General features: G+C 37.0%; 1 protein-coding gene across 2 annotated transcripts; it reads left to right on the forward strand.

The window, feature by feature from the left end:
• The first annotated feature begins 482 nt into the window (after positions 1 to 482).
• Positions 483 to 12,630, forward strand: slc39a13 (solute carrier family 39 member 13). Of its 2 annotated transcripts, XM_043245484.1 has the most exons (10): positions 483 to 660; positions 2,225 to 2,581; positions 4,065 to 4,172; positions 5,350 to 5,483; positions 7,931 to 8,059; positions 8,236 to 8,325; positions 8,997 to 9,047; positions 9,269 to 9,401; positions 10,521 to 10,620; positions 10,730 to 12,628. In XM_043245484.1, exons 2-10 carry the CDS (start codon positions 2,233 to 2,235, stop codon positions 10,803 to 10,805), a joined length of 1,170 nt encoding a protein of 389 aa, XP_043101419.1. In that variant the 5' UTR covers positions 483 to 660; positions 2,225 to 2,232; the 3' UTR covers positions 10,806 to 12,628. The 2 variants fall into 2 exon arrangements, with proteins under 2 accessions (XP_043101419.1, XP_043101420.1); XM_043245485.1 differs by lacking the exon at positions 483 to 660 and having other exon boundaries at positions 2,230 to 2,581; positions 10,730 to 12,630.
• The last annotated feature ends 929 nt before the right edge of the window (positions 12,631 to 13,559 follow it).

Below are 13,559 nucleotides of genomic sequence, written 5' to 3' on the forward strand. Positions count from 1 at the left end.
GAAAATCTTCAACTAGAGTTATTTCCATCCTTCATTTTTAACTACTTGGTAGTCAGCAGTACCTGAACTTTAGACTTGGCATCTGGAGAGACAAAACAAAGATGACCTAGAGAAGCTCATCAAAACAAACTTTGGAAAGGCCTTGTCTAAACTACAGGTTTACAATTAATTAAAAGTTTACTTGTTAAGATTACTATAATGTCTAGCCTGAAAAGAAGGCTTGAACGGAGACTTGATTAAACTGAACACTCTGCAGACTAAAAGTAACAGCGTTAAATGTGGTTAATAATGTGTCGCGTCGTGGTTCCATTGAATATAAGTGATTCAAAACATGATATGAGCCCCAAAACGAATGTACCTCTTGCATTACTAGCTACCTTTTGCAATTTTACAGCGGCTTAAACAGCCCTCTTCTTCCAGCACATTCTTCTCGTGTTTGGCAGACTGCTCGAGTCTCCTCCTCTGGTTAGCGCGCGCGCTCAGGCCGCCCCTCTCCGCGCGGTCTGGAAATGCACTTCCGGTCGGTGAGACGTGGCTGACGGTGGAAAATCCTCCAGGAGGGAAATCGGGAGACCGTCTGCTGCAGTACTCCTGCTCTTAGACAGAAGCGCCTGGATGGCAGGGTCAAGCCGGAGTGAAAACTGTAGGAATTTCAGCCGGGTAAGACGAAACGTTTGTAGATTCATCGCCGCTGTGAATATTGTAGTCAGTGACTGTTTTTTCAAGGCACGCAACTTTGTATCGAGGTAGTTTGAGAGCACCGTTTCTTTTATCAAAAACATTGCAGCAGCGTTGTGTTTTACGCGTTTCTGCGTATAACTTTAGCCAGGCTACTTAACGCCTATATGTATCAACCTAGGATTTTGCCTTAGGGCCTTCTCGCTGTTTTAATTACTTTAGCAGACAAACATAGAAACGTAGCAAAGTTTGGAGTGTTTTTAAAGCCCAGCGGGGCTGGAATTTGTCAGGAATCTCGCCTCTCCCTCAACTCCTGCACGTCCACACACCGTTCAGAACGTGCTGCTCCTCTCTGAACGGTGCTTTCGCATTTTTGTCGCACAATAACGACTTTAAAAAGCATGTTATTTTTACTTGAATATTCTTTACAATCCGCGCAATAAATACACTTATATGCCGAGTTTCAATATTGGATAAAGATCACCTGCTAAAGAAAGGTGAACACATTTATTCTTATTATGAGTGCTAGTTAACTATTTGAAGGGACCTGATTTCAATGCATTAACTGACAAAATATTTTTTTTTTGTCTCTGTTGATTATTTTCCAGTGATAGCAGTAACGACTTAAAAGATGTGGTGTTTTTTGTAGACTGTGACTCACATTGCCATGTATGTCTTTTTGTGTGGTTTATACAGGTTTTTTTTTTTTTTTTTTTTTTTTTTTTTTGGGAGGTGAATAGGAGTGGAAGCACTTAGTCACTATATCCAGACCTCTCAATTTGGAGGCCAGGCTATTTCCCCATGGCTTCCCCTGGAATTTTTACTGAGGTTTTTTTTTTTTTTTTTTTTTTTTTTTTAATAAACAGAAGCCTTTGGATACCATTGCTTGAAAGCATCTTTTTATTTTAACAACATACATTTCTTTCTGGCATTCATTTTGAAAGTGTTTTTAACAAGTCGCTGTAAAAAAAAATTACAACAGACATTGAACTTTATAAATCAAATTTACTTGGATGCTTGTGGTAGTTGCTATGGGAAAATGCTTAAAATAATGGTTGTATGAACAAAATAAAATGGTGAATGTGATTTGTTTGGGATTTCTGTGCATCCAATAGTAATGTGCAAAGAAAAAAAGAGATACACTTGTTTAAAAGTTTGACTTTTTTTAATTTAAATTCCAATATGCTGATTTACAGCTCAACTAATATTTTTATTCTTATTCTCAAGTAATTATGTTGAAAATTCTTTAAAAAAACAAACAAAAAAAACAATATAAAAGCCTTTAGTGTAACCTTCGATCAATTTAATGCATCTTTGCTGAATAATATTGTTCTTTTTTTATCTTATACTAAACCTTAAAGTGGTAGTTTATGCAGAATAGAATGTAAATTCTGGTATCTAAAACAAAGTACCTCAAAAACGTATTGCCGCTAACACAATAAACTAACCAGTCTGTTTGTTTCATCTGGGACCAAGAAGCCCTGAACATCACTGAAATCAGCTAATAATATCCACTTCGTGAAATTTCTTCCTCTCTGCCTTACAGCACCCTACATGTTTCTTCCGAGTACTTTGCGGAGCTCTGGGCTAATGAGCGCAGGACCCGAGAAGCCCTTTTGGGCGTTTGCTGTGCTGCTCCTTGGCGCCGCCCTGCTGGCGTCATCCCTTGGTGGGAAGATGATGGCCCAGACTGCTGTGTCCCAAGCAAAGACTGCACCTGCAGGACCAGGACCATGGTGCATTAAGGACCTTCTAGACCTGCATTACCTGGATGAGCTGTTCTCCTTAGAGAACCTAGATGTTTGGTTCTGTTCCCTTGTGGGATCGATCGCCGTCGGACTGAGTGGCATCTTTCCACTCTTAGTCATACCCATTGAAGCTGGAACAACATTGAAAACTGAGGGTAAGTCAAACGTACGCTTGCATGCTTTTGTGATCTAGGTCTGCATTTGCTAACAGCTAATCTAGGATCAGGTTACATGCCAAGCAGATCAGGTAGAGGTAGCTTTGTGTTACGTTCAGAGCTGGTCCAGATATTCACAGCAGTGTCCTTATGCAGACTAATGGGCAGACATCCAGTATTTTGTGTCTCTTCTTTGTTCATTCTATCTGTGTCTTTTTGGGCCTATGCGGGTCATCTATAGTTTGCAAGCAGAAAGAAAAAATTAGGTGATTGTTCAAATGTTCTAGACAAACATTAGGCCTAGTGTGACAAATAGACATGTTTGCTATTAATACAAGGAAGAGAGAACCAGCTTGTAAACTGATTTAGGTCTTCAGTTGTTTGGTTACATTCACTTTAAGCTCATGTTCAACATAGGATTTTCTCTGCTTATGTCTGGTTCCACATTTGTTTTTTGTACCATGCCACAGGTATAATACTGATACATTAACGTTATTGAAAGGTGTCGAGTCCAATTTAATTAATTATTTTATATTAAATAAAACTGGATATATATTACACTTCTCACTATGCACTTTCGCACTTTATTGGTGTCTGCAAGGAAAGACTGGCTTGTTAGGTAGCTGACAACGTGTAAGCAAATCTAAAATATTTCCCAGCTTACTCCGTTACAAGCTTTAGGCATTCTCAAATAATGTGTATATTAGATCACACTTAGAAATCTTCCCCAAACTGAAATGTAGTATCTTGCAGATGAAATATCCAGCGATCACTGAGGAAAAATGTGTTGCGTGAGCATGCTTGACCTATAAAAGAATTTGCTGAGCAATCGCATGTTCAGCTACACCTGTCATGGCTTGTCTAAACTGTTCTCGATGAAGTGGACGTTCAGTAGGAAAAACCAACAGAACCATAATAGGATGCCAAAAAGTGTGAGGTGACATTATATATGGTTGACGGGTTGCATTCTAAAGACCTTTGCAGAGGGCAGTGTTGCTCTGTGAAACTTTTGTCTGTGATGATATCAGTCATGCAGAAATAGATCAGAGTCTGGCAATGCATCCCAGTCAGGAAGTAGAAAGGGCTTAAGAGAAGGCCTGTTCCAGTATAGACTGCAGATGGTTAGACTGAATTATAAGTGGTTTAGGTGTGCCCTGTACTACATGATTTCCAAACCAGTATTGAATAATAGCTTTAAATACTTTGCCTGTTACTATATATTCCTATAATTTCTTAACACATTCTAGCTTAATAAAGCTGTGCAGCTTCAGAACTTGAGCTGAACAAAACAAAAAAAAACAATAAAAATGTAAGAGGTTATTTGGAATGATTTTTGCATCTGTACAGCGGGTTCACCAACCGCGTCATTTGAAGGATTCAGTTAAATTTGCTTAACACAGCAAGATATTCAAAGTGTTGCATATCAAGCATTTCTGCTAATGTTTGTTTATGAACTTCCGCTGATGGTCTTTACCGTTTGCAGCTGGGTGTCAGAAGCTGAAGAAGCTGCTGAGTTTTGCCATTGGTGGTCTCTTAGGCGACGTGTTTCTCCACCTCCTTCCTGAAGCCTGGGCTTACACTTCCAGTCCTGGTGAGAATTCTCACATTATATAACATTTGCTGCCTCTCATGCATTAATCATCATATGTGTGCTCTTTCAGTTTCTTGGTCTCTTGTCTGTGTTTCTGTTTCTTTGTGGTCTGTTTGTTTTTTGTTTTTTTAATATCTCTTCCTGTGACTCCCAGTAGTTGTAAGCGTGTGGTTTTGTAATTCATCTCCTCCCCCTGTTTCTCTCTCCTGAATGGGAATCCCTTACATTGTTTTGCATGAAACTATGCCTTTTTAACATTTAAAAGAGTGTCGTATTTGACCCTTTGCTAAACCCTTTTCCCTCTGGTAATTTTGTCTCAGTTTCTCATATTTATGGTGATGCTGAAATCGATATGGAAAATGGCACGTACTAACATTTACTTTAAAGCAAGTGTTAGTGCCCTTATTGATCTCATGTCTTAATTTTTGGGATTCACTGCTTACACAGTTCTACTAACATTTTTTTTTAAAAGTCCACCTGGTATGTTTGTGTTACCATTACAGGTGATATTATTTGGTATTATAATTCCAAAGGCCTGTCATATATTATTAATAAAACCAGATTTAGATGATATACAGTACAATTTTAAGGCAGGGCCAGTGTTACAAGCTTATCTATTGTACAAGCTAAGAAGTAAATATTTTACTTATTATTTATTATATTACTTTTTTATAATCTTATATTATTATTTTTTTATCAATTTAAATTTTCAACTTCTGTTTAGATTTATTTTTCAGTGTAATATAGTGATTGTAGCTTACTGTGTTTCATTTAGTTTCCAACGTAACATTTCCTATGTACAACTGAGAAGGTTTTTTATGTTGATATTTTTTTCCATTTAATAAAAGAAAAAATATTTAATGTTTTAAATAGTGTGTTAACATTAACACCACTGGACAGGACTTTTAGTTTAATTGGTGCACTCCACAATAAGGTGTCATTTGTTAACATTAGTTAATATATTAACTTGCATGACAATGTACAGTTATTGATTGTTTATTCATGTTAGTTCACAATGCACTATTGTTAACAAACAAAGTATTGTTCATTCTTAATTTATGTTTGCTGATGCTTTTAACTAATGTTATCTAATTAAGCTTATTGTAAAGTGTTAGGGGGTTTTCTTGTAATTAATTAAAATATTAAGTGTTTATCTGTGTTTGCTTGTGTTGGATAGATGGGTCCCACAGGCACTATCATACGCAGGGTTTGTGGGTGATAGGAGGTCTGCTGTCCTTTCTGATTTTGGAAAAGGTGTTCCCAGATGAAGACAGTGATCCAGAGAGCAAAGCTGTCTGCCAAAGATCCAAAGTAAGTTGCATGTGTGTATATATATATATATGTAATCCAGTTCAAGTGAAGCGTGTTCTCTTTGAAACAGTGCAGTTCTGAACCTCACGGGGGAGCCAAAGCACGACTGGCACACATTCAGTATACAGCCACATTAACCATCTGCTGTTATACAATTGGAGTCCAATTGTTTTTTTTCTAGTCTTTTTTTCTATTTAACTACAAAAAAAAGTTACAAGTGCTTTTAAGTACTCGCTGACAGAATAAAAGCTTGTGGTTTCACAAGGCCTTTAACTAAGCCACCTTCATGTTTTGTAAACAATGACCCAAGTGTTATGAATGTTCGTGAAGCAAAGTGGGTTTTTTTTTCTTTTTTCAGTCTTTAAATGTCTTTCAACTGTTGACTGGTTTATTTCAGCTCTAAACACATTCTAATTAGTTTTGTGAGTGTAATTATGTCACAAAACCGAGTTTTTGTTTTGCTTTTATCGTTAATGTTTATGAAGTTTTACATGCTCAATATGAAAAGCACATCACTTTTGTATATCATTAACAGTGCTCATAAATACTAAAAAATACTAAAAACTTACGTAAGCTAATCTATAATTACTTATGTATAAAAATTTCACATTACAAAAGTTACAGTTACCAAAAGTGAGTCATCCAAAACTTCAAAAGTGTATATTGGATGATTTTTGTCTCTTATGACTTATTCCAGAATGTTGAATGGCATCAATATTTTGGTAAATATTTAGATCAGGTACATTTTTAGATTATGTAAAATTAAGATGTGTCAGTGAAAACATAAAAATGTTGCAGGGTCACGAATTGTGAATCAGTGTGTCAGAGGGATATTGAAACTTTACAACTCATGTCCCATTCAAATACCCACAGGACTGCTTCTGACGTTGAAGAAGAACCCCAAACCCCTTTTATTCTGGCCTTATTTCAGCGTATTGCATCAGTCAGTTAAACACACATGCACACCCTATTTCACTTTCCGGGCTCCACCCTGAAGGATATAACCGCTTAAGGCTTCGAAATATTTACTTTTAGATGCTTCCTAAAACAAATGAATTACACTTTTGTTCTGCCCACGTTTCTAGTGTAGACATAACATCAGCTCTGTCTTTTTTTTTTTTTTTTTTTTTTTTTTAAGCTCGAGTCTTGGACAATGAAATCACTCCAAACAGTGCCCCATTCAGTACTGTACCCCCTCCTTCCCTTCTAATTATATATTTTTAATTTGACTTGGTCTATGACTCGAACCTGTTTGTGAATGCCTGCGTCCGAGTCCTCTTCCTTGCTTATGGGAGACCTGGGAGTTTGATTGATAGCCTCTGCTCTGTTTGGGTAGCTATAAATAGCATCTAGCAGGAAGCAGCTGCCACCAGCATTCCATCAGCAGACAGACGGGCCACAGAAGTCAACCACGGTGCACAGAAACCACAGCTGAGAGGCCTTACAGACTGGGCTGGAACAGGGAGGAAGCGTCTAGTTCTGTTATTACCATCTAAAATACCTGCTGCTATAAAGGACGGTTATTTTCTCACAGTCAGCCGTTGTTAGCCACTTCTGTCTCCTCAGCCTGAGGAAAGAATTTTGTGAATTTAGCAGCAGAATTGTTTAATGACACACATGTTTAATTTATAACGGGTAATGTTCTGTGGAAGGCTGTAGGAGCTAAACCTGAGTGTTATAAGTGTGCTGATCAGTGGATCTGTTTGATTTGAGAATAAAACATTTTAAGGTGTTTTTTACTGCTTAGTCTACAGAGCAGTGGTGCTGTAAACTCCCATTTTTCTCAGTTTATAAAAATGAATGGAACGTGTTTATTTAGAACAGCTAGCACTGTGAATAAATGTTTAAAATATGCAGTACTCGCTCATAAAATTGCATTGGGGGGGTGGTAGGTTTTTTAAATATTTTTAAAAGAAGTCTGTTATTCTCCTCAAGGCTGTATTTTTGTTTTGTCAAAAATACATAAAAACAATTATTGCATATATTGCAAACTGTTTCTAATTATTTTAAGTGCAATTTATTCCTGTGACATTGCTGAAATTTTTCGCACCCATTATTTTCGTGTTCAGTGTCACGTGATCCTTTCTAATACACTGATATTGAAACATTTCTTAATGTTAAACACAGTTGCGTCGCTTAATATTTAATATGGAAAGTATGGTACTTTTTGTGTTTTTCATCTTTTGAGTAGAAAATGGAAAAAAGCTGTTTATTTGAAATGATAGAAATCTCTTGTAATAATGTCCCAAGTCTTTACTGTCCTTACTTTACTTTAAATCACTTTTAATGCATCTTTGCTAAATAAAGGTGTTAAAATGGAAAATCGGTCAATCTTGCTGACCGAAAATTTGATAGTGGGTAAAATTGTCTATTTGCTTTTAAATGCTGTGAATTGAGACCCAGATTTGTTAGGACTCATTGTGGTTTTCTCTCTCTCACCAAACTAGCCGCCTTCAACAGATCTGAGCAGCGAGGTCTCCGTGTCCCCACAAACAAATGGCATCTGCTCAAACAACAACTCCGACTCCAAGCCAAAGACTGACATCAGCCTTTACACAGAGCCAAAGAAAATAAAGGTAAGCTGCGCACACAAATTGTTCCTTGTTCGCAATAAGTTGTCTAAGTGGTAATTAGATTATTAGAAACAAGTACAAGGACAGTTCACTTGGAATCAGTCATACAGCATTTGTAAAGTGTCTGTTACCTATTATCTCTTCTTTCATTTTTTTTTTTTTTTTTTTTTTTTTTTCAGACAAGTGGTTATCTAAACCTTCTTGCTAACTGCATTGATAACTTCACTCATGGGCTGGCAGTGGCAGGAAGCTTTTTAGTAAGCCGAAAGGTAAGAGCAAACAAAGATCAATTCCATATAAATGGGAATCAGCCCTCATTTGTGCTAGTACAGAACTCAATAAAGTAACGTCAAAGGAAAGCCGACTTAGCACAGCCTGCTATAGAGTGCTAATGGCAAGTTTATGTCTAATGGCTAGTTCATGTTTTTGGTAAACGGGTAAAAACTGAAAGCTTCCCCCATAATTCTTTTGGTCAGTGGAGATCATTGCAAGCAGTGAGATGGAGATGTTTATGTGATGTGTAGGAATATTTATAGTGCAGCAGTATTTATATGGCTTTTTCAAGTTAAAGTCCAGGTGGAGAAGCATAAGGCTCCCAGCATGCGTGGGGAGGGAGTTTCAGAGGAAATGGATTTGATGCAACAGAAACCACTATACTTGCACAGAAAAACACACTTTTACACATTTGCTCACTGGCCTGGACATACATATTTGGCTGCAGGAATGCAAGGGAGAGTATTGATGGAGATCTGTGCCATTTTACAGTTTTTGCTTCCTCCCCCATAGCTTCTGTTGACATTCAGTTAAACATATGCACTAAATAAACATTGTCTGGATTATAAAATATGGATTTGCTGCCCTACCATGGTTGTATTAGAAAACATTACAATATTGCATATTATAATATATTTACAGTACCTTATTGTGCTTGTCCTAACAGGTTGGTTTCTTAACAACATTCGCTATTCTTCTTCATGAGATCCCTCACGAGGTACGTATCTCAGTATCTAACTTTTTCTCTGCCTCTTTAGTTTCGGGTGATTAGTTTACAGGAACAATGCATTTCATTTTTTAACTGATCAATAACCGTTTATTATTATTGACTTGGAGTCGTTCAACAGTTACCGCATGTGAAATGCCTCAGTACTCTGTAGTCCTCGGTGCTCACCGATTTCTGTTGCTTTGCACACATTTGTGTCTTTATATGGAAAGGTGGGAGATTTTGCCATTCTGCTGCGAGCAGGATTTGATCGCTGGAAAGCTGCCCGCATGCAGCTCTCCACAGCGTTAGGAGGAGTCCTCGGGGCATGTTTTGCTCTTTGCTCCCAATCACAGCACGGAGCAGGTGAGACACCACAGTCCTCAGACATCTCTCAGACTCTACACTACTGCTCCAAAGTTTGCGATCAGTAAGAGTTTCTTTTTTAAATAAAAGAATTTAATACTTGTATTCAGCAAGAAGGCGATATGAAGAAAAACATTCTTCGTCAAAGAACACGAAAGAAAAATGATCATGGTTTCCACTGAAATAAGACTAATAATAATAATAATAATGTTATTATTATTAATAACTTAATAACCTGTTAGTAAATCGCACAGAAATGTCCACACCCACTCTGCTCTCTTTTGGAAATGCGCTCTCGTGCTAATTTGTCCTGTTTAGTAAAGCATTTTAGAATGGTTTCTCCAGTGTGACACTGAAGATTAATAATGTAACCACTAAAAATCGTTTAAAATTGAAATATAATATTACTGTTTTCACTGGTTTAAATATTTGCAGCTTTTGTGAGCATAAGAGGTCTTCAAAAAACCTTACTGACACAAGTTTTTGGAACTGTACTGTACTGTATCTTTAAGCTTTTTCTTATTTCATCTAATTTCAGCATTTGTTGTTTGCAGCAATGTTCTTTTATTAATTGTGCCTTCTCCATGTATCTGAATTTAAGCATCGACTCGCTTAAAAAATTGTGTATTAAGTGTATTTATATGTTGAAAACCGTAAGGAAAACAATAATTTATTAAATGTCAGGAACTGCCTTGGTTTTTATACCTGTTCTCTGAGGTCCACTAATGTTATCAAAATTTTTACATCAAAAAACATAATTTAGAAGTAATATAATTATTTTCTGTCCTGGTTTTAACCCCCTCAGCAAAACGCCTACATCTTTTACAGTTGGACACTGCAGTGATTTAAGTTAAAAGTGCATAAAAATTCTATAGACACACTATTATGTCGTAATGTGCCACATTCCACAAACTGTATTTGCAGACTGACTTCAATACAAGCAATTTCAAAAAGTTCTGAGTTCTGAAACTTACAGGATGTTCTTATTGCACTATGAACTCTTATGTCAAAAGGTGAAGAGAATTTTGAGTTCAGTAGCTGCTAATAATTAGAGCCATGAGCACATAAGCACCTTATCAAACCTATTCTTCAGTGTTGGTTCTGCTCATGTGTTTCTAGAGAATTCCACCGCCTGGATCCTGCCCTTCACCTCAGGTGGCTTCATCTACATTGCTATGGTCAATGTGGTACCTGATCTGCTACAGGAGACCAACCCTAGGTAAGGTGTCCACTATAATGGGGTCTTTTTGTCTTCCACAGCAAAATCCTGCCATATTTCACACATTAAATTAACTGAATGTCAATGATCATGTCCCCTGTTCCCACAGGAACTCCTTTCTTCAGGTTCTGCTGTTGTTTTGCGGGATAGCAGTCATGGCTCTTCTCTCAGTCATCATTGACTAGCTACAGATGAGCACTGCTTTTATCAAGGGACATTTAGAGTGCTACCTAGCATGTTGGAAGACTTGCGGACAATTCACTCCACTGGTTACGCTTTAAATAAATGAGACATTTTTGACACCCCCAAAGACCATGTGAGGAAAGACCTAAGAAAGAAACGGCCTTGACAATCAGATGTTTAAATCTATCTCCATATGATTTTAGCCTTATCCTTCATATACCTCTGTGTCCAGATTGAATTTAGACTGAGCTCATGATGCTTGACAGACATCAGCTGAACCTTTTTTTGTGCAAATGATGCTCAAAAACGGTTGTTTTGGTTTAAATATGGCATGACATTTTTATTCTCGTTTCTGTGGGAACATTCAGTGTCACATACATTGCACATGCAGGTTTTACAAGTCAACACTTTTTTTTTTTAATTTCCTTTATTAAGAGACAGGCACATATACTTACATAATCATTTTTTTGGTGATCATAATTGTGTTTCTATAAAAACTTCACTTTTGAGTCATTCTGTTTGATCTACACAAGCTTATTTCATACTTAATTTTGCTCACATTAAAACATTCTCACTTTGCATGCACATATTCATAATTGCACATACATCAGAACACACTCCTTTTTATCAAACTTATCATACTTAACAGGCCTTATTTTCATGTAGTATTCCTCAGTCTTTTTTTTTATAAATGGTGCTGCCTTTGTCTTTTCTTACAGTATTTAGTCTTGTGTCCTGATAGCCACTACACTGCTGCATTTTAGCTTTAATTTACTGATTTTCTGTACAGTTCATTGTGGTCCTGGCATTGCAGTACACAGTTTTGAGTGATTTAGGCTTAGGTTTTTTGATGGATTCCTAAGCAGAGAGTTCTTAACCGACTTGGTGCCATTTCAGACATTTCAATCACGTATTAAAAAGATAAAATAGTTGATGGATGGATCGTCTGTTGAAGAATTTTGCATATGGAATGTTACTGAGAAGAATGTTTTGAATGTTTTAGGTGGCTGGTCAGAACAGTCTTTGCCAGAATGTAAATATTTGAAAAGAGATTATATATATTTATTCTGTTAACAATGTCATGCTGAAAGAAAAGGAAAAAAAAACTTTTAGGTCCTCCCAATGTTATATTTGAAATAAAATTTGATTTAAAACTGTCGGTATGTCTGATTTGTATGCGTTCAGCTTTTACTGCAGGAGTAACACTGCTCCAAACATCGCATTCCTTGTAGAAATGTATTAATACAGCTGACAGTTTTTCTGATATGAATCATTTGGTAAACTTTCTTTTCTTTACTCTACTGTTGAAAAGCTGATAGTACATCCAAAAATTTCAATCTGTAATTAACAACCATTTACTAACATTTTGAAGAATGTTGGTAACCAAGAAGTTGACAGTAGCCACTGTACTTTTTCTGTACTATGGAAGTCAATGGCTACCTTCAGCATTTTTCTAAATATCTTTTGTACTGAACAGTTGAACAAAATTCATACTTGGTTGGAACAACTTGAGGGTCAATAACAGTTTTATTTTCTGAGTTGAACTCTCCATTTAAAGCGCTTCACCTGCAAAAGCTGGTCCCCATAGACTTTCATAGTACGAGAGGAAAACACTACAAGTCATTGGAGACCAAGTAAGGGTAAACTTTCCCTTTAAGGGACGAAAACAGATTTACCTTGTTTTACCTTTTTTCTTCTGTGTATTGAGGGCCATATTCTAATCAACATTTAACCATTAACACGTTTTTGGGGTTTTTTTTCTTATCAGGTTTACTAAATTGTTAACATAACAGAATGATGATATTTCATTTTTATTTTTTTTTTTTTATATACACCGAATCATATAGCAGACGGCTTGAGACACAGAAGTGATGTATGTTGAGCGAATGTCCTTCCTGAAACACTGAAACAGATCTCTTCTGCTGAATTAGAGTTAATGGACTCTAAATGACATTTAGCAGTTCTGCTTTTCATACTAGAATGACACTATGCTGTAAATTTAATAATGAGGTGCAATGTTTCCAGCACATATTGCACGTGACCTGCTAAATTACCAACTATTCCTTTGCTGATATATGCCCATGTGGAGTAACCATTACACTAAATGGCTTTCGTGAGATGGACTCCCCACCATGTTTAACCGTTAGCAACCTAGTCTGTGTTTCTGTGACGCGCGTACGAGCGTTGGCTTTCCACTACTGTTCCTCTGTGCTGATGCAGTTTCCTTGGATGACAACTGTGTAGAGTTTATTTGCGCATCTCGGGAGTCTATTTTGTCCCAGTCTGCCAGGTCCTTGGATTTTTGATATGTCTTACTCACAAATGGCTTGCACTGCCTGCCGCTTCGAGTCCTGTATATGTTGAAAGTAGCGTTTCTGCAACCGTGTCGGCTATGCCAAGATGCGTGCCACAAGCACATTTTTACTGCACAGTCTGGGTCTGAAATGTCATATGGGAATCAGGGGGTGGTATTGATTTTGTGTTCACACTTGTCCTATTTCAACACAGTCTGTTTGGCAAGGGACTGTTGCCATAACGACTAGCCTGTGGGTTGTCTTCCTTTGTCATCTGCCCTGACAGAGCCCACTGTGTGTGGGAAACTGCCTGGAACTTTAGACAATGATATGCCTCTTTTTTATATATATATATATATATATATATATATATATATATATATATATATATATATATATATTTGAAAGTCTTTATGTCTTGTCCTTCAAGCCGCTTTTGATGGGCACCTAAAACGCGGCTGC

Source organism: Puntigrus tetrazona, chromosome 7, assembly GCF_018831695.1.
Source record: "Puntigrus tetrazona isolate hp1 chromosome 7, ASM1883169v1, whole genome shotgun sequence".
Classification (NCBI taxonomy): Eukaryota; Metazoa; Chordata; class Actinopteri; order Cypriniformes; family Cyprinidae; genus Puntigrus; species Puntigrus tetrazona.